The 26,186-nt window shown below is 38.0% G+C and overlaps 3 protein-coding genes across 5 annotated transcripts; 1 reads left to right on the top strand and 2 right to left on the bottom strand.

The window, feature by feature from the left end:
* Positions 1-232: 232 nt before the first annotated feature.
* LOC121953355 lies at positions 233-11,232 on the bottom strand. 3 transcript variants are annotated; one of them, XM_042500400.1, is made up of 15 exons: positions 11,140-11,232; positions 10,713-10,827; positions 10,190-10,234; positions 8,649-8,813; positions 8,368-8,465; positions 7,777-7,916; positions 6,654-6,774; positions 5,792-5,930; positions 5,615-5,710; positions 5,436-5,525; positions 4,727-4,872; positions 4,489-4,590; positions 3,244-3,925; positions 1,647-1,750; positions 233-1,428 (listed from the first exon to the last, which is right to left on the bottom strand). In XM_042500400.1, the coding sequence occupies exons 3-15, from the start codon at positions 10,229-10,231 to the stop codon at positions 1,326-1,328; spliced, it is 2,028 nt and encodes a 675-aa protein (XP_042356334.1). In that variant the 5' UTR covers positions 10,232-10,234; positions 10,713-10,827; positions 11,140-11,232; the 3' UTR covers positions 233-1,325. The 3 variants fall into 3 exon arrangements, with proteins under 3 accessions (XP_042356334.1, XP_042356336.1, XP_042356335.1); XM_042500402.1 differs by having other exon boundaries at positions 7,777-7,913; XM_042500401.1 differs by lacking the exons at positions 10,713-10,827; positions 11,140-11,232 and adding an exon at positions 10,455-10,507.
* A 1,004-nt stretch (positions 11,233-12,236) lies between these two features.
* Positions 12,237-18,301, top strand: cdkn3 (cyclin-dependent kinase inhibitor 3). The gene is made up of 8 exons (XM_042500403.1): positions 12,237-12,286; positions 13,123-13,219; positions 13,739-13,794; positions 13,895-13,939; positions 14,170-14,392; positions 16,062-16,093; positions 16,274-16,377; positions 17,283-18,301. The coding sequence occupies exons 2-8, from the start codon at positions 13,140-13,142 to the stop codon at positions 17,370-17,372; spliced, it is 630 nt and encodes a 209-aa protein (XP_042356337.1). The 5' UTR covers positions 12,237-12,286; positions 13,123-13,139; the 3' UTR covers positions 17,373-18,301.
* Positions 17,873-25,288, bottom strand: cnih1 (cornichon family AMPA receptor auxiliary protein 1). Its single transcript, XM_042500404.1, has 5 exons — positions 25,122-25,288; positions 23,240-23,308; positions 20,607-20,719; positions 20,355-20,498; positions 17,873-19,317 (listed from the first exon to the last, which is right to left on the bottom strand). Exons 1-5 carry the CDS (start codon positions 25,200-25,202, stop codon positions 19,290-19,292), a joined length of 435 nt encoding a protein of 144 aa, XP_042356338.1. The 5' UTR covers positions 25,203-25,288; the 3' UTR covers positions 17,873-19,289.
* Between the last annotated feature and the right edge of the window lie 898 nt (positions 25,289-26,186).

The raw sequence follows: 26,186 nt of genomic DNA, 5'->3' as shown, positions 1-26,186 counted from the left end.
CATTATTGTCAGATGTTTCAATTTCCGAATGTCTTTATACACATCTTATGAAATCAAATGTTTGCATTAACCAGATCCTATAAAAAGCATACATGGCACTGGTGAAAAACCAAGGCCTTTCAATTACAAAATAACATTTACAACTTTTAACTTTGAAATGTAAGTTTTTAAAATCTTTTTAAGTTTTTCAATGCCAAGTTACTGGTATTATTCTGTCAAATGTTGTGCACAGCCTTGGCTCTAATACATGCATTTAGTGTAAATATTTTTTCAAAAGTGGTTATTTATGGTAAAAGGAATTTCATGAATTGTCCACGAGTTACTTAGAGAGGCTCAAGGAGAAAAAAAATGTAGCTATGGTGAGGGTCAAGATTTTTTTTAAGTCACACGCTAGCCAACGCCCTTCTAAGATAAATAGAGAACAGTCCCTTATTTTATGTAGCTTCTACTAGCTTCCTTTTAGCTTCAGCACAGACTGAAAACTAGCATAATTATGTTCAAAGGTAACAAAATCCATCTTCTAGCACCTCTAGGGTTTAATAAATAACACATCATACAATCTTTGTTGTAATTTTAAAGTAAAACCTAAAAGTAAAAACGACATTTCGCCGGTTTACGGCCGGTACCGCTTGTTGCCAGGTAACCATCGAACGTTCCATGAAATCACTGCACCTGCACAGAAACGACACCGGAAGTTTAAACAATGGATTTCCGTTTTTAACTCCTCGTTTGGACAAATGAAGAAAAAAAAAGATACGGTGTCTTTATTTAGTGAGCTTTATAAGTGCTAGAAGGTTAATTTTGTTAGTATTTAATAGAGCCAAGCTAGCAGCTTCCAGTCATTGTGCTAAGATAGACAGAAGCTAATCGGCTGCTAGTTGTAGCTTCGTAGCATCCGTGTTAGCATTAGCAAGCTAACTCTCCTTTAAAATGGCAGTAAGTGTACTTTTCTTTTTCTATTTCCTTTATTGCTACCTTTAATATTAAAATCTAGTCATTGAATTCATAAAGTAAATTACTTTTATTACTCAGTACTTTTCCTTTGCCACATACATTGATGCCATAAAACAATATCAACATCTCTAATTAAAAACAATTTGGCCTGGAATATTGAATTTTTCATCTAAATTCAGTATATAATGTAAATCTGCGAGGACATTGTTTCAGGCTCACTGATTCCTCTTTCATGCATTTATATTGCTGCCGTGATCTTTTGGGGAAAATGTCTCTGTCGAAGAAATCACACCTTGGGCTCATGTTTGGTTGTTACTTCAAAGTTTTGAGTGCAACATTTTTTAGTGATAGTCCTCTTGTCCCTGGAGAGGTCAAACGGTGCTGCAGGGTCCCTCGCTGTCTTCACTGTCGTCCCACAATCCTCCACCGCTCATGGCTGCTGCATGGTTTCCTCTCTGCTGAGACAGGCCTGGTCTGAAGAGATGCAACAGGTAAAACTTTATTCAACTAATCAATTCATTTTTCATATGTATATTGTATGTGCACTGATAGTCACGATGCAAGTGTGCGTTCGGTTGTTTTCATGTTTTTGTAAAAGCAGCTTGTACATTTCTGTATCACCATCCAACCTGTGATTAGAGAGAAGTTCAAGTGTCAACATTGACATAAAACTACCAGATGGAGGCTCTTACCTCAGATTTTCTCTGCTTGGGTTGAAATTCTGAAAGCTCTGTCTCGCTGGTGCTTGAATCGGTATGAAGCCTTGTCTGTTGTCTTTTTCGGGTGCTGAATCAGCCTGGTAGATGAGGTGATACATGGAGAGAAGATTTGAGAGTATAACTGGCAGGACACAAATCTGCAATACCTTATTACTTAATTGCCTCTGTTATACATCGTCATGTCCTTTCTTACAGCATCTCCTATATTCTGTCAGAAATTCTCCAAAAAAAAGTTTATATTTTTCAATAGATGTTGGTAAAATGTTTAGGTATAGGCCACATTTAAAAAAAATAGTTTTAATGCAGATCCACAGGAGGCATTTTTGAACAATTTCACTATTTTCGTAAATCACTCACCCCATGTATCGTAAAAAAAAACAACTTTGTTTTTCTTGCATGCCTCCACAATGAATGAAGAATCAGAAAACTGAGAAAATACTAGATGAATGAAAGTAAAAGCGTGCACCTGGGCAAGCAAAATGCACTTGAACTCTGCGCAGGGTTCAAACCCACGCATTTGCACAGGCCGCTACTTGTGTGCAGAAGTGTTTTTAATAGTAAGAAATTAGCATAAATGTATGTGTTTGGAAAGTACTGAGCATATGACTGCAGGAATGACAGTAGGACTGCAGGAGTCATGTGAGAGCTCGTAAAAGGATGTTTTGATCTAGTTTTGGCGTTGTTAAACCTGACCCCCTTTTCTTAAATTTATCAATAATTTTCTCTTTTTTGGATGTGTTCACAGTGGAGGAGAAAAACAACGTTTTGTCCAGGTGCTCAATTGAAGATGGGGTGAGTAATTGATATACAAATAGTCATTTTGTGGGTCAAGTATTCCTTCAAGAACTGTAAAACTCAGGTGCACGTGTCCCATGTCTGTCTTTAAAAAAAAGTTAAAAAGGTGAAATATTTTCTTTTATTAAAGTGACCCCGAGTAGACCTTTAAAAATGTAACTGTACCATCTTGTATCATCTCTGATAGCTTTTTATGAGACAGTTCCAATATGGCAACTCTATCCACTATTTACATTAGTGACACTTGCACTAAATCCTCCCAATTTTTTGTGTGCCAGTCTATCAGTGTAGATTTCAGGGGAGGACGCAGGGTACATGTCCCCCTCAGTATTTAAATTATGCACATATGTCCCTGACATTAAAACATGACAGTAACAGAGGACATATTTTGACAAAAATTTAAGACATTCACACCATAAATTGATGCAGGAAAGGGAAAATTTGTGCATAAAAATACACCAGAATGCACAAAATTAAGTGCTTTCAATTTTCTTGCAGAGGACACCTCAAACACCCTGTTTCATATGTGTCCCCCAATGCTGAAACAAAACCCATGGCCTCCCGTCAGTCTCAATGAGAATTGCAGTCGATGTTCTGCTTGACCAGCTTGTCTACCACAAGAGGGTGCCAAACTGAAATTTAATCCTACTTGTGGTCTGTGCAGCCTCGGCAGAAGTATGTGCTCCTTGAATGATGTTTTCTTCATGTTTTAAACTCATTCATCACACTGGCATCATTTCATTCTGACCCATGTTTCAAAAAAACAACTAAATACCTGTTTGGATGGATCATCCCAGATAGGCCTAAAGGCACTTTTTGGATGTAGAGGAGGCGACCCCTTCCTGACACTGACCAGCCTTTTCCCGTAAGAGCTGACGAGGCACGGCGTCGGCCCGTCCACACACTGCCCTGTGGTGTTTCTCAGAGGAGGGTGAGGGGTTAATCTGGGAATCTGCCACCTCAGACACACAGTCCTCTCTCTGGGTGCGTCCCTCGATTGCTGCTGCTGCTGCTGGCTGTACGAGGGCTTCAGCAGCACCGGCACCTGGCTGTCCTCCTCATCCTCCCCACTGTTGCTGCCCATCATCTCCCTGCGCAGGGTGCCGTCAGGGCTGCAGGAGGTGACGGAGGAGTAGTCGAAGGCCGAGGTGTCGTCCGGGTCTGTCTCGCAGTCCTCGAGGCTGTGGTTGGTGTGAGGTGCCTCCAGCCCGTTGATACCTTTCCCAGTGGGCTGGCTGTAGGTGCCCTGGCCTGAGTCGCTGTTCTCTCCCCACGCCGCAGCGTCCGGAGTGAGGAGGGAGCAGTAGGCGTGTCCACAGTCACGGGCCGGCTGGTTCAGGAGGGTCCGGTCTCTTCCACAGTCCTTCCTCCTCACTGGGCTGCAGGACCAGCACTCCAAACGCATCGAGTGACAGCCGTCAACTCCGTTAGTGAGGTTGAGAGCCGGTTTGTCGTCTCTGTGGGAAGGAAAGTGGAAGTTATTTTACTGAGAGTCCAGCAAAGCCGTTAGAGTGAGAGGAAAAAACCTGTAGCAGATTTACTCTGTACAATTACTTTACCTTACTTTTTTCTTTCTTTTTTTGTCACTTTACTTGTGCTACATTTTTCTGACAGTTGTAGATTGCTTTTTACATTGTACAATTTACATTACAACAGCTCATATAAAAATGTAGTTTTTCATTATTTCCTGTCCTCCTCGCCTTCTTTTTTCTCTTTTCTTACGGCTTTCTTTTTACTATCATTTCCTCCTTTCTTCTTTCTGTCATCTTTTCTTTCCCATTTCTTTTGTAACTGCTTTAACCCCAAAATTTAATCTTTTAGATCTGAAAACATGGAAACTGCAAATACATTTTCTCTTCTTTCATTAAAAAAAACCCATTTGCTTTGGATACTAAAATTTTTTTGCCGAACAAGGCCTTTGTATGTTTACTAAGGGACCCACTCCTCTTTAAAATGTGTTTCTCTTGTGTTTATCTCCCCTAAAATGCTCCCTCTGAAACCAGCACAGGGCGACACTCACTTCTGTGCAGCAGTGTTGGACTCGCGCTGAGGCTCTCTGGTCTGTTGGCCCCTAGTGCAACAATTAGCAGATGATCCACCAGCCACCGCATCAGAGTAGCTGCTGTTGATGCAAAGAATGAAGATAATTTTAATCTCCAAAGACACCAACAGGTGATCGATATAAACATCTAATCTGATATAGGAGGCATCAGCTTGAGTCTTTCTACTTAAAGATCATCTGATGGAGATGTCCTGACCATTGTCCAGCTCCTTCTCCTTCCTCCCATCTGACATCTTCCTCCAGGGTCACATGACAGCGAGACAAAATGCTCCTGAGTGCTCGCTCAGTTCCCAGCAGGAGGCTACAGTCAGGATGGTCTTTACCCGTCCACTGCAGCAAGTTCTACAGGGTTACAATGAGAAAAAATTTAGTAAGGGTTAGGGTCACTTTAACTCCAGCTTTTTAACTATTAAACCAAAAAAGAAATAACCTTAATTAAATGTATTGTTGAACAATAATACCTCCTAAAATGGTTTCTAAAGTTTCTATTTGCACACAATTTCCGGAGATAACCTTTCAGGTATTGAGGTGGTAAACTGACAGTCGAGGTTTTCTTGTATATCGATCCCTCCTCCCATTCATGCACGACTTCATGCCGGAAATGTTCCTCAACAATTGAGGGATAGATTTCATGTTTGAAAGGGCTTTAAATCTAAAAAAAAACTTTAAAAATTATAAGGCTGTAAACACTTCTCAAGGTATTTTGTTATCTGTTATTCTTTAGCCTTTCACTGTCTTGAAGAAACATCCTCATGGGTGTTATTATCTGGTCTGAGTCACTGTGTGTGTGTTTTTCAGATGTTGGACGTCTCATTATTCCATCCTCAGCTCTGTGTTGACCTGCAGTGTCACGTCTCATGTAGCTGCAGCTCTACAGACTGGACTCACCGAAGCTGCTGACTCACCTGAATGTGGCTCAGGTAGCTGTGTATACGAGAGACAGGTGCCAACAGCAGGGAGAGCAGTTTCATTTCCTCTCTCTCCATCTGGCCGCTCTGTTAAAAGCAGACAGAAAACATCCGTCAGCATTGTTACTCAGGTACGTTATGACTGAATAATGCTGATGCTGTATCGCTTTAAATACCTGCATTTTCTCAGAGTTATTTAGTCTGTTGAACTCCAGTGAGAGAAATGATGCTAAGGTAGTTGTGTATCCAAGGTACATATCTGAAAAGGCTGTCTGGATGACCCAAAAACAGGGCAAGAATGAGTCAGTGTTCAGCGTAACTGAGTGAAATCATTCAGAATAACATCAGCTTACATCATTTTGTCCGATTAGCTGCACCAGGATGTCTCCAACCAGAGATTTCCAGTGTTCAGCAGATAATCGTTCCTGCAGGGTGTTTCTGAAGAGCAGATGTCGCTGCAGCAGCTGCTCCACAAACTTCAGATATGTCTGACTGGATCACGACACAGAAGACAAAGAGATGATTTTAATCAAAGTGGACAGAGTGTGTGACAATGATGGCAGGTAAGACAAAATAAAACAAAAGAGCTTTACAAAATTTAACAGACTAAAAAAAGTATACTATATCTAATAAAGGGTCAGTATTACAAAACTGCAGTATCAGTGGTTTATCTCGGTAGGTTACTAAAAGGTTGCCATACAGTGTAACATTTCAGAGTTCACCCTCTTGTAGAATATCAAATTTTCTCCAAAGTCAGATGGTTTATAAGGTCTTTTATCAAATTCTTAAAGATAGGAGTATTTCTTTCTTTCAATTTAAGCAGTATAAATTGCCTCACCAAAAGAGATTAAAAAAAAAATCAACTATCCCATTATTTTCCTGACACCTAAGATGTACATTCAGTTTTGGACACAGCCAAAACGTTTTTTTGTTTTGTTTTTTTAAAATATTTATTGAAACATTTATTTTGAATATACAATGAACAAAGCAATAAAAAAATAATATTCTTTTAAACAAATTTAAAAAATATTGTTTTTAAAACAACTTCCATTTTTGCATCTGTTTGATAGAATTTATGTACGCAACTATTAATAATCCATGCAGTTTAACCGTGTTTACATGTTACAACCTAATAAAAGATTGCTGTTCCCTTTTCGACAGGACAAGACTTAAATGTTGTTTTCTGCTCAGTTATGTAAACTCTTTAACACTCACTACGGCTCCACAGTCATCTGGTGAGCTGGTGGTGTCTTATATTTATCGTACAGCTGGTTTAAAGTTGACACGTACTCCCATTCAGAATGCAAAAGCTGCATTGCCACCTGATGACGTGCATCTGCACAAAAAAGAAAAAACGTCAAGTCACACAGACATGCATTTCACCCATAACGTTTCTATTTCCACTAAATGATAGTTTGTGGCTAAGCATTAAGTTCTGTCCGTGATCTGATAATTGAAATATAGCTCGCAGAAATAATTGGCTAAGATAATGCTCAAGTGCTTTTGAGGAAGGTGCTTTGACTCGGAGTGACTTCAGTAAAATCAAACAAACACATTTTTTATAATAATAACAAATATAAAACTTTTGTTATGGAGCTCTTTTAAAAACAAAAGACAGTCGATGATAATCAGAATACAAAAGTAAAGGTATAAAGTACTGAGACCAGTAAGAATAAAGAAGAGTGAGAAAATCTGAAACAGTTAAAAACGTGTTCCTTATCAGAATGACCTTCTCCCCCGTTTGACTACGTTTATACAAGATGGGTTTCTATTCTAACTGATACATGTACTAAAATTGACTATTATCTGTGTAAATGTAGTTAAATGGGAGAAGGTCATTCTGTTAGGTACAAATATTAACCTTTCAGAATGACCTTCTCCCCATTTAACTACATTTATACAGATAATAGTCAATTTTGAAAGATATTTTTCCCTTTCAGAATGACCTTCTCCCCATTTTAACTACATTTAAACAGGTTGTGGTCTGTTCTTATTGATGTTTTTACCTGACACACTGACCTACTCCACCTAGCAGAATGACCTACTGCCCATTTAACTTCATTTTTACAGGTTGCCATTTATTGTTTCTGTAATATTCATATGTTTATTGTTAGTTGAATCACAACAGGCCTTTTTTAGGTAGTAGGAGAAGCACAGGTGTTACTCATGACACGAGATGTGGCTGTTATATTCAAGTGTTCTCGTGAGAGTGACTGTGAGTAAGCATGCACAGCGCCATGAACCTGAAATCAAAGCAGCTAAATGGACTTCAGCCATCATCGATGTCATTATTCACACCTGGCCTTTTGTGTCAAAGCAATCAGCTGAAACTTCTCACCTGTGCCTTCACTCAGTCCGGCTTTGAGGCCCTGCAGGAAACAGTGGAGGAGCAGTTTCCCTCTTGACAGACAGGCCGGTGGCGGAGCAGACGAACAGTCACACTGCCTCCGTTCACAGGATGAATCTGCTGGATCGCTGCTGCACAACAGTGGACAGATGGAAAAACGTCTCTGCAGGTTTTACACTTATGTTACAACAAATGTTTTACCAGCAGGAACAACCTCCTGGCGAGGCGTAACAGCTTTTTTTATGAGTAATTGTTTACTGTTTGTTATTGCTGTTTATTATTAACAAGTATTGTATTATTAATGTGGATCTCCTGTAAAGAAACAAACAACGAGAGTTTTGATCTACTTTGAGGGGCTGTTGCTTCAGCACAACTGAAGCAAAAAGTAAAGGCAGATGAAGGAATGAGTAAAGTCTGAGTCTTGTGAATTCATCTGCAATGTAAAAAGTGTAAAAAGTAACATCTGTGAGGTATATGGTTGCGCCCTAATACACAAATATGTTTGAAATCGGTTCAGAAAGCATTCATGCTTGAGATTTTTGCCAGTATAGCTCTGTAGTTTATATCTGCTGATTGGTTCACCTTTGATGTTTGGATGTGGAGCTCTTTGCATCCTGCTGAGGTCTCTGTCTGTTACTGTACAGCTGCACGATCTGACACTGCATTACTCCAAGTTCCTCCTGTTGGATGACGAGACGTCGGTTAAATGTAGGTACGTATACTGAGTAATATCTGTTAAATGCACCAGTCAAATTTGAGCGGTGAATATTTCTGTGTTCCTGTGAATTATCATGTGAATACAGCACATACTGGAACCACACTTGTCTCATTTCTCTCAGCAGCTAAAGTCCTTGGAGTCTCACCCTCAGAGACTCAACCAGAGCCTCCATACGAAGAGCTTTCTTCTGGCAGCTCCTCCTGTTCTCCTCCAGCTCCTCCCTCAGGTACGTGTCTCCATGTTGGATCTGACTGAGCTCCAGCAGAGCACTGGTGAATCCCGTCTTCAGCTCTGAGACCATGCATTGTAACTGTAGAAAATACCAGTCAAAAATACAATACAATCTTTTAACAAGGCACAACAGCATCGACTTTTACACTGCAGAGGTTGTAGTCTTTGTAAACTAAGGCTGATAAAAGCATGCCGTAAAACTCCAAGTAATTGCTTGAGCTATTATTTACTTAAATCACTGAACTCAATAGGCTTATAGCTGGGCTTTTATTTCTTTTCACGCTAAACTGTTGCTCAGCAAAGATTGTAAAATAATCAAATTATTTATTTGACCATTTAAAACATGAATAAAAAGTTTAGTTATGTTTTACCTCTTTTCTCCTTTTTATTTTTTTAATTTTTATTTCATTTATTTATTTATATTTAATATTATCACTATCTTATAGGTACCTTCGTGTATCTTTTTAAAATTAGTATTTTTTTTTTTTCAAATGCACAAATGGAAACTGATGGATTTTTGGAATTGAACTATAACGTGAGCATCAGTTAATAAAAACAAATCATTGCACAAAAAAATAAAACCTGAACAATTTGGCTTTAAAGACAACAAAAACATGGGAAGAAGGTAATGAGCAACAACAAAAGAAATGACCCAGACATCAGCAAAAAATCTGTGAAAAGTACAAATAATTACCTGAAAATGTGCCAAATAAAATAAAATAAAAAGATGTATAAAAAGTAAAAAAAAAACAACAACAGAAAAAGTAAAATTAAAAACAATGCAACAGAGGACCTGAAAAAGCTTTAAAATCATCATTGTAAAATAATTTTAAATACATAATTATGGATATAGTTAACTGGACATTTTTTCCTCACCTTTTAAAAAATAGTCTTCCACATTTGCTAACCTCTTTTTTGCATCTTTCTTGTTTACTATGCCACTAATACTGTCTTCTCTGGTGCTCACATTTTCGGTAAAATGAACTCAATGATTTAAGTGTGGAGAATCTTACCAAGCAAACATCGCGAGTAGTATGTCCATATTGACATAACATATATACATATTGTATATGTGATCTAAGCAGCTAACTAACAAACTCCAGCAGGTAGCCAACAACCCAGTTTAATACATATAAATATTACTTCTATAAAAGTGACTGCATGGCAACAAGACCAGGGCTCTAATTGAGAGACAGGCCTTTACTTGTCAAAATGCGTAGCCACACCTGGCTGGTGAAGGGGACTGGGTGTCTAATAGGCTTTTATTTGAAGTTTTGCATTAATTTCAATGTCTAAACTGTATTTTGATCCTGGATTTTACTCTTGGACGTCAGCTGGAGTTTATTTACCAACAACAGCTCATTTTAGTTTAATCAGATAATAAGAGCTTTAAATTTAAAGTGAACTGTCCCTTTAACAAAGCCAGGCAAACTAATGAGGGAGGGTGCAGAATACCTTGGAGATTTCAGTAACAAGCTCTGCCTCCTGAGGCTTCATGACCTGTACAGAGAGACACACAAACACGGCTGTTTGCAAACACCCAGCTGTTAAAATGCACAAACTGTGAGCTCAGATGATCCGTTAGATATTTCTAGCTGAGAGACTGAAGAGTAAAGTTGAGTTGAGACCACCATGTAGAGAAAAGCATGTTCTCCTGTGTAATTCACTCCAAGCATATCAAATAACATTCACACAATAGTGACAAAGCAGTGAGGTCAACCTGCTTCTTTTTTCCTCAGTGAAGTGAATCTTTAACCTCTTCCTGACCAAATGCACACCTAAACTGTAAGACAGAAGCAAAAACTGAGTATCTGCATAGAGTTAATTAGAGTATTTTAGATTTTCAGCACAAAAGTATGTGAATTGTCATTAATTCTTTCAACTGATAAAAATCTGCTTTTACGAGAGCAGTTATAATGACATCGGTAATCAGATTTAATGATTTGTGTGCCTTTTACTCTTGTTTTGTTTGTGGTACCTGCTATGACGTTGCCCCTGCCAGCAGCCCCTCTGCTAAGGAAGTAGCAAGCCAGCCAAAGAGCTCAGCCCTGCAGGGGAAATGGCTGCAGGAGCCAAGAAACCTCCTTATAGGTCTGCAGACAGAAGGACAGGCAGGGATCAGCAAAAAAATGGAAAATGTTATAAGCATTAGCCTCGTGATTTAAACAGAAAATACACCACAAAACATCAAATTTAAACCAATAACAAAGATCCCGATATTATATCACTTCTATATATAAAATATATAGAAATTATATGTTGCTTGCAAGACTGTGATATGCCTGGTAGCTACTTAAAAGCTGTTATCTTTTCTAAACATAACCATAACGTCCAGATTTCCAAGAATTCACATAAACAAAGGAAAACACACACTGATGAAGCAACAGATGTAAAAGAAACCTCACCTCAGTTAAAGCTCCTTGATGTCGCTTCTCCAAACATCAGAGGAGATGCAGTTAATCCCAAAAATAATTAAAATTCCCCGTGTTTCCTCTGTGGAAAAACTTGTTTTCAGTCATTGGCGGTGTCTGAAGGCGGCTGTCGCGTGTTGAGCTGCGCGCGGCTCTGTGCGGACAGCAGATGTCCCGCGTGACGCTCACTGAGCAGCTGTGATTAACTGAGGCAGTCAGGTTCACCATGCACCATGTCACTGCTCTGATGGGAGAATTGCTTAATAATATAGTTATTAAGTAATTATTGTGCATCAGTGTAAATGTATTCTATTACTTTTTCGTTATTCATAAAATAATAATATATATAACAGAACAGAGATGGTCTGAAAAACAATAATGAAAAAAAAACACTAAATGAATTAGAGAGATGGCATAATATACAATACAGTGCCTTAAATTATGCAATTTTTTATGGAAATAATCTAGAAATCAAGTAATTTAACTCTAGCAGCCGTGATGTGTTTACTTTATACTTAATAATAGTATAATGTGATTTTTTTTTTCATTGTGCATTGTACAAATAGTTTATAAGTAGTCGCTTTGTCTTTCATGTGTATAGTCTACCCTTGTAAAGGACATTGTGTCCTTTATGTCTGCGATAGATAAATACATTTTACTTACTTGCTTAAAATGTATAAAGTAAATATATGTACGATTAATAAATAGGTCCGTAATATCCATAAATATATATTTAAATATACGTGAGGCTCATATTGTGTCATGGCCTGTTTATGTGCAGTATATTACTGTATTTTTGTTCTCGTTTCAATATAGTGTTTAATGTATAGTTATTGTATATTTACAACACTCATCAAACAGCTTGGGTATTATTGAATAAACAGATTATATCACCAGTGTTTAGGCGATAGATTATTATCTCTCATTTTTGGAAATTTCATGAATGTTGATTTTCTACACTCCGCCCGCGTGGGTCATCCCGCAGCATAAATCGAGCGCACACGTGCCTCCTTCGTTTTGAGAGGGGCGTGGTCAGAGGACAGTACTTGAACGTGATTGGCTGCTGAGCTCAAGGAATTTTCAAATCGAAGCAGCAGCTGACGGAGCTGTCAAAACAGCCGAGAGGACGAGAGCGTGACCGGTGAGGATTTAGAAAAACTACAAATATATACCGCATATTTATACACAGATATGTATCTCTGTAATGTTACGCAGCTATTTATGCTCTTCTGATGAAGATTTTAGTTTAATCGTTTTCTGTTTTTAGATTTCGATTTGACAGATGAGCAGCTAGCGTTAGCTACTATCAGCAGCAAATTACTCTGCAAACAGCATTTCGTACGTTTTAATGTTAAATGTGATGTTGTCTTCATTTGTCTCTTATTACCTTTTGGGTAGAGGAGAAAATGATCGCTACTAGCCAGACTAAAGCATGTTTAATTCATAGTTTACATACAGGCTGGTGTGTAGCCTAGCTACTCGCTGACACGTAATCTTATTTAAAGGACCATACCCTCCCTGGTGTTAGCGTGTTATATACATAGTAGCACGACACCATATGGCGGTGTGAAATTCAGGGGAACGGCACATAATGAAACAAAAACCTGCATAATGTAATTTAGTCATAAACAAATACATGTTTTTGTAGCGAGTGTTTAATCCCAAATTGACATTATAAGCTTTATTATAGCAGTATTTGGTGCGCTATTGTGATATAATGTACAATTTTAGTTTTTTGTTTGTACACCCTGAATTTTACTAAGCTGCAAATAATTTCCTAAGTGTGCCACACAGTTGTTTGATAAGGTTTTTGAGTGAATTTTCTGGTTTCTTTGTATTCTTAAAATCCACCTTTTTTAAAAAAAAAAAATATTAGTGACAAAGTCTTGAGTATCATCAGTACTAATTTAAGTGCACTTAATGTGAAGTCAGTGGGCTGATTGTTGAATTTCAGTGTCCCCCCTCGTGTCTCTACAGTGTGTTGGGCTGTAGCCATGAGGACGACAGAGTTTGACTCCTCATCTGAAGAGGAGGAGATTGGAGAGGAGCAGCTGACGCCCTTCCGCATCTCCTGGTGAGTTTCAGCAGTTTTCCTTTTGTCTTGAGGAAGTGAGAGTGAAAGTCAGTCTGTTTAAAAAGGGCGAAGTGTTTTTAGTTTTAGTTTAGAAGGTTTGTTTGCATGGATATGTGTATAGAAAAGTATTTGAAAAGTTTAAAACATTGTGCAGAAGAGGTTCAAAGCTAAACTTGGCTTAGAAAGATACCTCTCCTATTAAATAGCAATAATAATACACTAAAAGATGAAAACAAAGATTGTACAAATTATCAAAGTTTCATAATCAAACTACAAAATTGATACAAATGCATGAATTACAAAAAAGTTTGTATCTACAACATAAAATGCTTTTACAAATTAATCTGTGAAATGATGAGAGCCTTTTCAGATGTTTTTTTTTTTTGAATGATAATGGAAACTTTGATTGTGGTGATGGAAGTAATTGGTTCTACAGAGATGGTCGTTGTATTTCAATGAATATTAAAGTAAAATAAGCATTGCCATGTTCATGTATATTATATTTTTATTGGCTCTAAGGTTGCCTCTGTCCATAGTGGAGTGCTCGCAGTTTCTTGGGATATGTGCACTGCCAGGTAAAGATGTAATACAGCATTTCATCTATCTGTGCTTTTATTTAATTGTACGTTTTTGTGCAGCTGATCATAAAAACCTGTTTCCTTTATCTGACTTCAGGCTGCAAATACAAAGATATCCGCAGGAATCTTGAAAGAGACGTCGGTAAGATGATCTTAATCCTTACTGGTGCAGAAATAAAATGCTTTTAAACAATCAACAAACATTCACAGGCAGATTTCAGCTTTTATTTAACTTTTTTATCTCCGATCAGTAAGGATGATAAATGTAGTGTGAGTTATTTTGTAGAATCTTATATCGTAACGTTAATTCAGCTCACTTTCTAAGTGTGAAAGTTTTGTTGTTTTACATCCTGTCTTCTTTCTTGTTAACAGAGGAGCTCCAGAACCAGGGTGTTCAGGAGGTGTTTGTTTTCTGCACCAGAGGAGAGCTTAACAAATACAGGGTCCCCTCCCTGCTGGAGGTCTACCGGCAGCGAGGCTTCACAGTTCACCACACGCCCTTTCCAGACGGAGACGCTCCTGAGATGGAGCAGTGCTGCCAGATCCTGGAGGAGCTGCAGGTCAACCTGGAGAACAACAGGAGGACCGTGATCCAGTAAGTGAACTGATGAGATTTGGAATAAAGACAAAATAGCTTTAAAAGCTGCACAAGTATTAAACGAATGACACATTATTGAAATCTCAGATAATGTTGAGTATTATTTATGTCCCTCTTTGTTTTGGATAAAAGACAAACAGACAAATGGCTTCAAAAACTACTCGGTGTGTTTGAATTATTTTACCTGGCAGACTCGAGCGGCTGTCAAAAGAGGTTTTTACAAGTTGACATGTTACAACAAGTAGAGCACTTTTGTTTTCCTGCCAGTTGGCTGAATGTTTTACAGAAACTATGTACATGTTTAGACCTACAAAATGAGTTGGCTGTTGATGATGAATGTTATTTTTTCCAGTGGAGTTTTTTTGGTTTCAGTTGTTTGTTTTCAAATTGAAACTCTCATTCAGCCGTTATGGAAAAACGGTGACGTAGGAAACAGCACTTTACTCTGTCATCAGACAGCCCTTTCACAGGGAAGTGAAAGTATTATCTGTGCTTTCTGCAAAGCCACCAGACTCCTTTGAAAGAAGCCGTAACTTTACCTCACAGCACATGGATGTTGGTTTGCTTCCTGCTGCCTCGATTTTTTTATTTTTCATTTTTTGACTTTCAAAAATGAACTAACGTGGTGTTGGCAGCAGTACGTGGGTTTATATGTTGTCAAGACATTGTGTAAAAAGCTACGTAAGGTCTTTTTTTTAATGCTAAAACACACACACTTCAACCAAAATTAGAATTTTCAGATTTTAATACATCAGCAACAAAACTAGAAAGTTACAGCATGATATAAAAACCTCTAAACACAAAAAATAAATAATGGAGCCGCCCTTAAAACTAGTGAAAAGAAGGAAAGCCTTTTTTCTTTCCTGGTTCCACCGACGGTTTTCTGTAGCCAGAAAGGTTCATGAATAACAAGCAAACTTAACTCAAATATCACTGCACATGAGCACTTCAGTTTGAGTGACATATTCATAACAACAAAGTGTTTCTCACTTTGGCGAGGTTTTGTCTGATTAGTAGCTTTTGTGATGTGACAACAGATTAAATTTGTTTTTGTTTTTTTCAACAAATGTTTCCTGTGTAAACAAAGTGTGTAAAGATTTGTGGTTAAACCAGAGCCTTTTCACAATTTAAATGAGCAACTTTTCTTTTTCTTTAAAGTCAGAATTCAGTGCTAATTATAATTATTATTGGAGTAGAAAACTCTGTGTAACCACAACTACTGACCGCAGCCTCAGAGCAGTTCAAAGAAGGTTCATGTGTCACTTTTTTAAACCAGGATGCGTAAAATCGGCTGAAACGAAGCTTCTCAACAGACAACAAAATCAAACCGGTTGTTCTGGTCCGGCCGTATGTGTGAGAGTTAACTACGCAAATGTGTGGCAGGGTATTTCTGCCCAGCATGCAAACATAGAGAGTGGGTCAGCGAGGGTTAAAAAATAAACACAGATCCAGCCAGACTCTCTGTGAGAGATCTCCCTTTGTGTTTTTTAATATTTGAAGTATTTTTAAACCTTTGTAGTGCCAGACAGTGCTCAGAGAACATCTCCCCACAAAGACACTTATTTTCTGTAACACTTCCCCTCGGGACTCCTCCTGTTATACAACCAAACAACTTGCCTCCAGCTTTTAGCATCTGATTGGATCTTTTTTTTCTCCTTCCCTTTAGCTGTTACGGAGGCCTGGGACGCTCCGGATTAAGTACGTTTACTTTTACTTTGAATAATGTTATTTGGGTCATTTTTCACGTCAGCCAAGATCAATGTGTTTGTCTTTATATGTTAGTTTACGCTGAAAAGTTTGACCTTTGTGAAAAATGTCAAATACTGCTTAGTCTGTTTATTTCTCTGCTCTGATCACACGGTCGTCTCATGTTTTCAGTCACCGCCTGTCTGCTGCTTCAGCTCTCTCTAACAATGACGGCAAACAAAGCCATTGAAATCCTCAGGGAGCACCGAGGAGGAGGAGCGATACAGACCGTGAAGGTGAGAGGTTGCATTTCTCCCTCTCTAAATCTGTGGCATTTAAGGATTTTTTATAGCTTACTGCAGCTTCTGCGTGTTTACCTCATTATTTAGCATTAATGCTGTTTTCCACTGCAAACCTCAACCTCAACCCCTGTAGGCTGCCTTTTGTTTTCGCTTATTTCATTGTCATTTAAAAAAGAAACTCAGCAGGCTTAAGTATTATACTTCAGTTTTCTTTTACCAATGTTCCGTTTTAAACGAGCAATGATTCAGTATTTTGAAAGATCGTCCTTAGTGGTGCTTTAAAAAAAAGATTCTTCCATTTTAATTTTAGGTATTTTCAACACCTGTACAGGTATTTAAAGAAACAGATTTTTGCCCCATATTGTCACAGTCTTCATCAGTATATTTGGTGAAAAAGTATTTGATTTTCTCCATATCACCCATATTTAATGAATTCTGAAAACCTCAAATGTTAAATTTCTTTCTCATGGATTTATATATATATATATATAAAAAATATGTGTATTTTCATTTTTTTCAGATATTTTCTTCCATGTTTTGGCCTCTTGTCCACACGCAGTTTTAGGCCACTTTAAGAGATTTTTTAAAATGTTTTTTTAGAGCCCTGTCTACGTGAAAAATAAGTTTGAACACATGGATTTTCCTAGGCCATATGGAAATGCTTATCTGTAGGGTGACAATGTAAAATAAAGTCGATATGTTCAGCAGTAACGTGTAAAAAAATAAAATAAAATAAAATAATTTTTTTAAATAAATTTATTTAGCTAAAACATGCAGAACCTCAAGTATGTTTGGTAATATTTGTGTTTATTGTTGCTCATTCTCTGTGAATTGTGGCTTTTAAAATTTAATATTTGATCTACAAATATTTTAACCAACATGTTTTTTCTTTTTTGCAGCAATACAACTTCCTCCATGAGTTTCAGGAAAAATACGCAGCCTATCAAGAAAGCAGAGAGGTCCCCATAGAGCGATCAGTGTCTCGGTGATCAACTGTCTTCAGATCAGCGAGACGAGAAAATATCGATCTCTTCAAACTCTCATTTCTCAGCGATGGTTTCCGGACTGTGTGTGATTTAATTGTTTTCTCTGATTGCACTTTAAGCGAGTATTATAATATATTGCTTTTTTTCATCCTCATTACAATCAAATTAAAGACTTGATGAGGAAATGGTGCTGGGGTGTTCAGTTTAAATTTTTACGTGCATTTCTGATAATGAGCTTTTTGTTCAGAAGGTTGAGGGCGTTAACTCAGAGGTTTTACTCTCGACCTTGAATACTATACTTAAAAATAAACTGGATGGGGGCTTTTCAGATGTAAACATTATGTCTTGTCTCTAAAGCTGTAGCACTGTTGAACGGTGCTCTCCTGCCCCCAAATATTTCTAATCGTTTTTATTGGCCAGCCTGCTAACATGGTCAATAAAAATGCATGCTTTTGCGTGCTTGAAAACCTTAAAAGGTACTGAGTTAAAACAACAGTCCATGATAAGAGTGGGATAGTTTTATTTAGATTCAAATAAACTCAAGTTGTCATTTCCTAGATGTGACACGATGGGATCTAATACATAAAAATGTTACCTGTGACAAATGACCATCCCTTTCCCTGATAAATGTACACACTTGAAAATGGCAATAAATACTCCAGTATTTATGAAAACTTTTATCTTTAATGGCCTTGATTCTAAAAAAAAAAAAAAAAAAAACCTTTCCAGATTCGATTTCTGGAAACGAGCCGACAGTGAGGAGTACTTGATATCTTGGAGACGATTTAAAAAAAAAAAAAAAAAAAAAAAAGAATAAATAAACATTGTTGATGCTAATGCTGGAGAACATTTGGTGCTGAAATGAACAAAATGCACACGACAAAAACAGTTAAGGAATTTCAAAAAGGTACATTCAACAGTATGGCACACCAGCAGTTTGCCACTAAAGCTCAAACGCGAAAAGCAGAATTGAAGCACTGTTGCTCCCTAATGCCGAGTATATTGGTATACTGTTGAGTTTACCTTTTTATTTTATCGATAGCTGCTGCGAGGGCGATTCTACAGAAATACAGGTCACGGACACATCGCTGCCTACTCTGGATTCACACTTAAAACAAATATTGCCATTGGTTTCAACAGGGATTACATGATGTTAATGTGATGATAGATAAGTCTGAAGTATGGAAACGATACATCAGAAAGTCTGAAAACTGATGTGACAACCAGGTTGTGATTGTCGCTGTGCAACACTAAGTGATAATAACCCATGCACTTCAGCCCTCACTGTACAAAACCGCACCTTCACGTCCCAAAACAACCGTTTTTTTTTTTTTTTTTTTAGACCCCATGTATCCTTGAGCAAGAACAGAAGTGTAGTTTGCATTTAACCGTTTGTTTTAGTGATGATGATGAATCACGCTGCGGGTTTAAATTAGCCGTCAAAGCCCAGAGTCTAATTCACAGGAAAAGCTAACGCAGTTCAGCTCAGATTCTCACAGATAATGCACACCTGAAAATGTCTACCTAAATTTGTAAACACTCAAAAGTGGGGAACCAAGATGAAAAAAAAACTTTATTTAAATCCCAAGCATCAAAATCACCACACCTTTAAAAATAAAAAAAAAGAAGGAAAAAACAAAAAACTTGTCCATTCAGGTTTGTCCTCGTTTTCCATAAAATTTAAACTATAGTGCTTATGAGAGGAACGCTGCGACCGAGATATTCTCTTAAAACGGGCTAAATGTTTCCAAAATGACACTCTGCGCTGTGTGTGTGGGGGGGTGGTCGAGAGTTCGTCCGCTAGAAATGGCGTCTTGTGTTGCTGAACGCTGGTCTCCAGCAGGTCCAGTGTTCCAGCACTAAGAGCATAGTGTCTGGTCGTCTACGGTTCATGCAGGTCCTTTTCCTTCATCGTCCGGTTTAAGAGCTCACCAGAACATAAATCATCCTGTTGGAAAGAGACCAGAAATTAGAATTTAGATGCTTTTTCGCAATAATGTCGCTTGTTTGAAAAAATGCACATCCTGGTCCTGTTTCGGCAACATTTCGCACACCTGCGACATATTTTCAGAGCAGCAAGCTGTTGTTTTAGGCTCCATAGGCTCCCTGAATGTCGTTCATCTGGACATTTTTTTTTGTTTTGTTTTTCATGCTCCATACGTCAGTTTGCCAGCTCGTTGTATTTTAGGAAGAGGTGTTGTTATACAGGCATTTGTGACCAAAAATACAGCTACGGTTAAAGAAACAGCTCAACATTTTGGCATCTTGAGTCGGATGAGAGGAGCTCTTAACTGTATGATTAATATGAACCAACATGAAAAATATAATAGATCCACAAACCAAATACCTCAGATTAAAGGGGTGTTAAAGCAAAACAAAATTGTCTCAATGTTAAACAATTACAAATCCTTGTGACGGGAACGACTTGATGTGCGGATACGCCAGATATTTGCTAGATATTTCTCTGAACAAACACTAATCCCATTCAGCACATGAGAAGTACGTGTTTTTCTTAACGTCTCTAAATATTAAGTTACTGTCAGGAGACAGTTAACTAACTGATTTTGATAATTGTGCCTTTTCCTTTTGGAAACGTGACCTCTGTGAATAATACGGCCGGTAAAAACCTCCTGATTGATGAAGACTGAAGAAATCTTAACTTAAAAATAAGCACTTAAAGACAAGCAGAGCTGACATTTCACTCAGCAAGAGAGTGTTTGTGCACATTTCCCCAAAATTACAAGTATTCCTTTAATAAGAGACTATTTGTGACATTTATTTATTAGAATACTTAATTTGCCCTAAACTTTAACTTCAAAAAGTAGAAATGTGGCAGATTTGCACAGAATAACCGTAACCATCTTCCCAACTGTTACAAACAGGTACACTAAAATCCAGTGCGAATTACCCTTTTCCTTTTTGAACCTCCAACCAAAACACGAGTGCTCAGAACAAAAAAACAAGGCAGAAAAAAGTATTTCGTACCCGTAGAGATAGTAGAAGAACGACAGCAGGTAGAAAGCCAGTTTGCACCAGCCTTCTTTTTGACAGAACGCCAGGATGTCGGCGTTCATGATGGTTGTTGGGTCGTAGAGTCCCGGACAGCTCATCACAGGTCTGCTCATATACCTGCAGCACGGTAACAAAACCGAGCGTTTAATCTGATGAAACTCTGCTTACTGTTGCTACACTTTTATTGAAAGAAAAGACAATAAATTCCTTGTGTGAGATTATCACCTCCAGACATGATAAGCCAGCAGTGGTAGATTGAGACAGAGGGTGAGCCACTCGGCTGCGCAGAAGAACATCACGCAGAAGAAGAAATGGATGAGATACTCTGGCAGCACCAGCTGAAAGAGGAAAAACAGAGAAAACGTCAACAACAATCAGTCCAGCAATCAGTCCAACTCCTTTGCTTTAATTAAGCCTGTTAGTCAATTTACTGTCAATAATCTGTGGACAAATCCTTCAACCGCCCACGCAAAATACCTAATTACATTTAATGAAGTTAAAACTTGTCAGAAGACAAAAACAGTGTAAAGTTAGAGAGCCTCAAAGGCAATTTCACAAAGAGGAAGCTGAGCTATTTAAAGAGTCAGACATCTAAAAAATCCAGCCAGCTCCACAGAGAGTCAAAGACAGGAGTGAAATACTAATGAGCTACAGTAGGACGCTTACATGAATGCATTTCATACATAGATTCTTATATTTCTGTGCCGCTCAGGCCTAGTTTGATGCTCTATTAATACACATTTTTACATGTGCAGAAAAAGTCACAAGTGTGCTGCAGGTGCATGAACAGTGCGTTATCATGCACTGATCTGACACAATGTGTACCACAATAAACAGGGTGAAAAATTAAGACCTGCCACCTGCAAAACTGGAGTCAAACTATGGAAAAAAAAGACCTCGCTTGGCCGACTTAAAACTCCCACAGTGAGGCCTGCGTTACCTTCAGACGTCCTCTAACGTGGCAGAACAATGTTTGACTGTTTTGAGCCAAATCAAGCATCAAATTTGCTGTAAATAATGTGATCTGCTGGCAGAATTTAGAAATCTACTAGATATTGCAAGTGGAGACAAAAGTTTAATTTCCCACCCTGATTATATGTCATGCATCATCAAGTCTGACAAGTTTAAAAAGAAAAAAAAAAGGGGGGGAAACCCATCAACAGCTTGCTCTTGACAAAAATTGCACATCTCTTTTGCAGATCTACGGATCATCCCACTCAGGCGACGCTGGACCATGCTGTGAGCACGAGCAGTGTTGATGCAGCAGCAGCCTGCCTCAGGTTCACACAGTTCGATGTGGTGCGGGGAGTTCAGGGGGGCAGATGGAGGCACCACATGGAAGCCATGCATTCAAAAAAGAGCAGGAGGGGGGGGGCAACCGACAGCCCACAGATGGAAAGGTGTAAGAGGAGGTAGGTGCAGAAAGGAGGGGGAGGAAGGGGGCTATAATGTGTTGAAATCCTGCACTGTGCTGCCAAATACGAAACAACTGCTCAAAAAAAATGTGCCAACTGAGCTGACAATCCACACGCAAAAAGACTGGTCAAAACTGCAGATAGTACTGTGGATTAGACACGGAGGAAAATGTTTTTTGTTTTTTTTTTTTAACCTAAAATAACTCCTCCTACTACTGAAATCACTAACCAATCAGCGGCCCCAAATTTTGCTGAGCTGGAGAGTGTTGGGATTCTGCAGCCATCTGTTCTGAACCACAGGTGATGCAGGTTAGAGCCAAAAACTGACCTCATACGGTAGATCAAATCTGTGAATTGCTAAATTGAACTAACCTCAGAAAAGTGAAATTATGCTTAATTTAAAGCTGGAACGTTTAATCAGTTTCCTCCAACACCAATCAAGCATCACCGCATCTTCTGATCGACAGCTTTGCTACAAAATCCAATTATCTAATCTGTCTGAACTGCTGTGAAACTGTAATTTAAAAAGCTTTTTCGGGAGAGTGTACTGGCCTGGTGTCAGTGGTGTTCAAACTCAAGACAAGTTTCCTGTCTGAGTTTACTGGGAATTTACCAGTAACACTATTTGCAGACAAAGGGTAGGTTGTAATAAAGATCATGCATGTTTTGAGCATTTGCAAGTCTTTTCAGTTAACAGCTACACTTAAAAACAATAATTAACAATAACACAGGATATTTCATCCCAGCTAATATTATCCACAGCTACACACGTCGTCTCCTGTATAAAATAGCAGTTTAACACAGTCAATTAAGAGGGTTAGATGAGGTAAAGACAGAACGATAGGAGGCACAATCCGTTATTTCAGTTAATGCTCACTTTAAAGGTAACAAGTAATAAAATAATCCGCAACAAAAATGCTCATAAAAATATAAAAAAAAGAAACAATCCACTACATGACAGGAAAAAACAGGTGGCACCTTGTCTAATCCCGAGTTAAACTCTGCCCTCGACTCTGAGATTAGTTAACTGAAAAGACGTTTGCAAACACTTCTCCGTGCAAAATGACAAGACTGCAGACTGAGTTGAACTGAGCGGGCATTTTAATAGATTGGTACAAACCTTTATTGCAATTTTGACTCTTTTAATCTTTTTGACCTTTTCAACTGTCTTTTTGCCGTTAACAAAATGTAAAAAAAAAAAAAAAAAAAAAAAGCAGATTAGGAAAACACAAAACAAAAAGGCGTTAGAGTTTGACAGCTGACAAGATCACTGAAGTCATAACAGGCAGGTTATTTAGCATAACAGTGCAGAGAAATGATTGAAAAAGACAGAAAGGCGGATAAAGTTATCCTAAAATAAATGAAAGACCTCTGAACAGAGCATTTTTGTGCATGCAGTCAAAGAGCCAAGGAAGGTTTGTCAGATACGGAGGAGTCACTTACCGGATTTAAAGTGTTACACTGATCTATAGGATTCTTGTAATCAGTCTTCAGCTCATCAAATGCTATTATCTGGAGGGAACAGGATCACAACGTTTCCATAAACAGAGAGCAGCTCAGTAGAAATGTACATTTCATGAACAAGCAAAATAATGAAATTTGGCATTAGATGGCTTTAAATTGAGTCAGTAAGATGCAACATTAACAGGATGATGTTATTTCAATAAAATGTCACTAAAGGCAGTAACTTCATTTATATAAAATTATTTAAATGTACACTATATACAATATTTCACACAAACACTGTGTCTCATACAATATTTCCTGTAACAGAAAAAAAAATCCCCTCTTATGTATATTTGCCGTGCTTTTTTTCTGATTGATCTGCAACTTATTAGTTTCATGGTCAAATGATCTGTTTTTTTTTCCAATTAATAAATACCTATAATCAAAGAAGCTTTCAATTTGTAAGTTTTGTCCAAGACACAATTATTAACAAAATGATAGAGAAAAAACATTTGAGAGACTGAACCCGAGTAATGCTCGGAAAAAGTTAGCAATTTTATTTAACTAATTATATTATTAGAAATATTATGTTGACTAATTGACTAAATGTTTCATCATCCACCGTCAAAAAGAACAAAAAGATTTGAGAGACTGACACCAAATAATGCTTTAAAAGAAGTTAATTTTTAAATTTTATTCTTATTTATTTTGACTAATCAACTAAATGTTTTACCATCACTGTCAGCAAATAAATTTGTTGCTGACACCAAATAATGTTCGGATATGGTTGCATATTTTTAAATGATTTAAATTATTATTTATTATTATTTATAATAATAGACTAGATGTTTCACCATCATTTTCAGCAAAAATATTAGGCTAAAACCAAATAATGCTTGGAAAATTATTTTAAAAAATAAAATTAAGTATTTACTTTATTAGTTTTGAATAATCGACTAAATGTATCACCCTCACTGTCATACCAAAGCACGCACTGTAGCTCAGCCGACATGATTCATGTTCACACCTGTAATTTTTTACTGTTACACACCAGTGTAATAACATATTTAACTGTCTTAATCGTGTTATTACTATTATCGTACATGACACATTGGTACAGAACTTAAAACTGTCGCTATGGTGTTGACGTGAGTAACGTTAACGATCTAAATGTTTGGGTCATGGACTCGTTAATGTTAGCTAAAAGTTCAAAATCAGCGTTGCTTATGTTGATATTTTGATGTTGATAAAATGAAGCGTATTAAAAAACGAACGAGATGTAACATGTGAGATTTGGGGAAGCGCGAGGAAAGCAGGTGACAGCAGCATCACAGAGCGGGCTGTCGTTCCCGGACCGGCCGTTAGCTAAGCCTGCTAACAAGCTGGTAGCTGTTGACTATTATCCATTAACTACTACTAACTATTAGTTGACAAGCCCGGGAAGTCATTTGACGTTTTTAATTGATTTATTTTTAAAATAATCTGTGACCGGTTATAAAAAGGTAAACAACTGTATGAGATAACGATAACACGACAAAATAATGATGTTTGAACTGACAGCTAACTTTAGCTTTTAGCCAACGGCTGGGTGTGTTCCATTCATTCTGGGACGGACGCGTCTCCATGTTACGTCTACAGAACACCGAGCGCGCGGCAGTTTCTATGGAGTTGGACGCGTTCTGTCAGACGTCGTCAAGATCCGCGGCGAACGACGTAAAAAAACCCCAAAACGTCCCGGCTTTGAAGCCACAAAGCTGGCCTGTAGCGTTAGCCCCGGCCTGGCTTTTCCAGCCCTCCTCGCTCTTTCACCTACTTTTATCAGCGCCGTTGTACCGGCGGGCCGATAGTCTAATCTGAAGTTGTCAAAATGTCTACTTACGTGCCAGATAGCGAAGAAGATAAGCGCCGCCGTGAGCAGCAGAGCAAGCATGTAACAAAAGGCCGCGAATGTGAACGCCATTTTTTACTCCGGTTCTGCTCGTCGGTTCCTGGCTCGGTCGGCGGATGATGCAGGCAGCTCCGCAACCGACTTTAGATTTGTCAGCGTGTCTTCTTCTTCAGTCAGTGTTTGACTAAGTAGTATCCCTACTATTGCATTACTGCCATCTTCTGGAGTAATTTATGTCTTTCAGTTCTGCATGCACAAAAATGCTCTATGTTCGCAGGGTCCTGTGTTCCCTACCCAGTATCCTCTTAATACAAGAAGGTAACTTTTATTAAAAATAAAAATGAACCTTTTTTCATATTTGCTGAAACTGTGACTAAATCCATACATAAGTACACATGGCAGAAACTCTGTAAAAACAAGTCATCTCTCTCCGCCTCCTGGCTCCAAAGTGGTCCAGTCAGAGGGTCCAGATTTGTCATTAATTACTGCATCTTTAATTTAACAATAAGTTGACTCAGAACAAATATATAAAACATGTTCCGGGTCTAAACTGATACAGCATTTCAGAATAAAAGCTCTGAAGCTGGAAATTCACTGTATTTCAAAATGCTGTGTGTTTTTTATATATATATACAGTATGTTTGACACATTCAAAAGTCACTTGTGGTCAATTCTGAATGGACCCACAACCCTCCAGTTGAGAACCACTGTGCTAGAGTATACGACAGCTGAATAGAAACAACCGACCAGAGCTAATGAGTCTCAGCTGTCAATTATATTAATTGCTGCGTGTCAACTGCAGTCAAACTAGACAGCACTGGTCAGTATGAATCACGATTCTGTTATTTCATTGCCTAATTCTTGTCTCAGATGTGTTCAGAAACAATTAAGTGTACTGTTTAGCTGCAAAATGAGAAGGACTGCTTTGGTGTTTTCAACAGGCCATCCTGACCACAAACTTTATCATTTCTGGTTTGAGGCAAAAAAATAGGCAATGCTGTCTGTTAGTTTATATTTAGAGACATAAACAAATATTTGTAAATCTTTGAAATCACT

This window comes from Plectropomus leopardus, chromosome 14 (genome assembly GCF_008729295.1).
Source record: "Plectropomus leopardus isolate mb chromosome 14, YSFRI_Pleo_2.0, whole genome shotgun sequence".
Classification (NCBI taxonomy): Eukaryota; Metazoa; Chordata; class Actinopteri; order Perciformes; family Serranidae; genus Plectropomus; species Plectropomus leopardus.
Note: the sequence above shows the minus strand (reverse complement) of the source record. Positions and strands in the feature narration are given on the sequence as shown.

Coding starts and splice junctions, on each gene's coding strand:
- cdkn3 (XM_042500403.1), top strand. CDS start 13,140: ATGAGGACGACAGAGTTTGACTCCTCATCTGAAGAGGAGGAGATTGGA. Junction 13,220..13,738: donor ACGCCCTTCCGCATCTCCTG/GTGAGTTTCAGC, acceptor ATTGGCTCTAAG/GTTGCCTCTGTCCATAGTGG. Junction 16,094..16,273: donor CCTGGGACGCTCCGGATTAA/GTACGTTTACTT, acceptor TCATGTTTTCAG/TCACCGCCTGTCTGCTGCTT.
- LOC121953355 (XM_042500400.1), bottom strand. CDS start 10,231: ATGAAGCCTCAGGAGGCAGAGCTTGTTACTGAAATCTCCAAG. Junction 8,814..10,189: donor TTGTTACTGAAATCTCCAAG/GTATTCTGCACC, acceptor TATTTTCTACAG/TTACAATGCATGGTCTCAGA. Junction 7,917..8,367: donor TCCACATCCAAACATCAAAG/GTGAACCAATCA, acceptor ACTGTTGTGCAG/CAGCGATCCAGCAGATTCAT.
- cnih1 (XM_042500404.1), bottom strand. CDS start 25,202: ATGGCGTTCACATTCGCGGCCTTTTGTTACATGCTTGCTCTGCTGCTC. Junction 23,309..25,121: donor TCTTCTTCGCTATCTGGCAC/GTAAGTAGACAT, acceptor TGTTCCCTCCAG/ATAATAGCATTTGATGAGCT. Junction 19,318..20,354: donor TTCTTCTACTATCTCTACGG/GTACGAAATACT, acceptor TCTTTCCAACAG/GATGATTTATGTTCTGGTGA.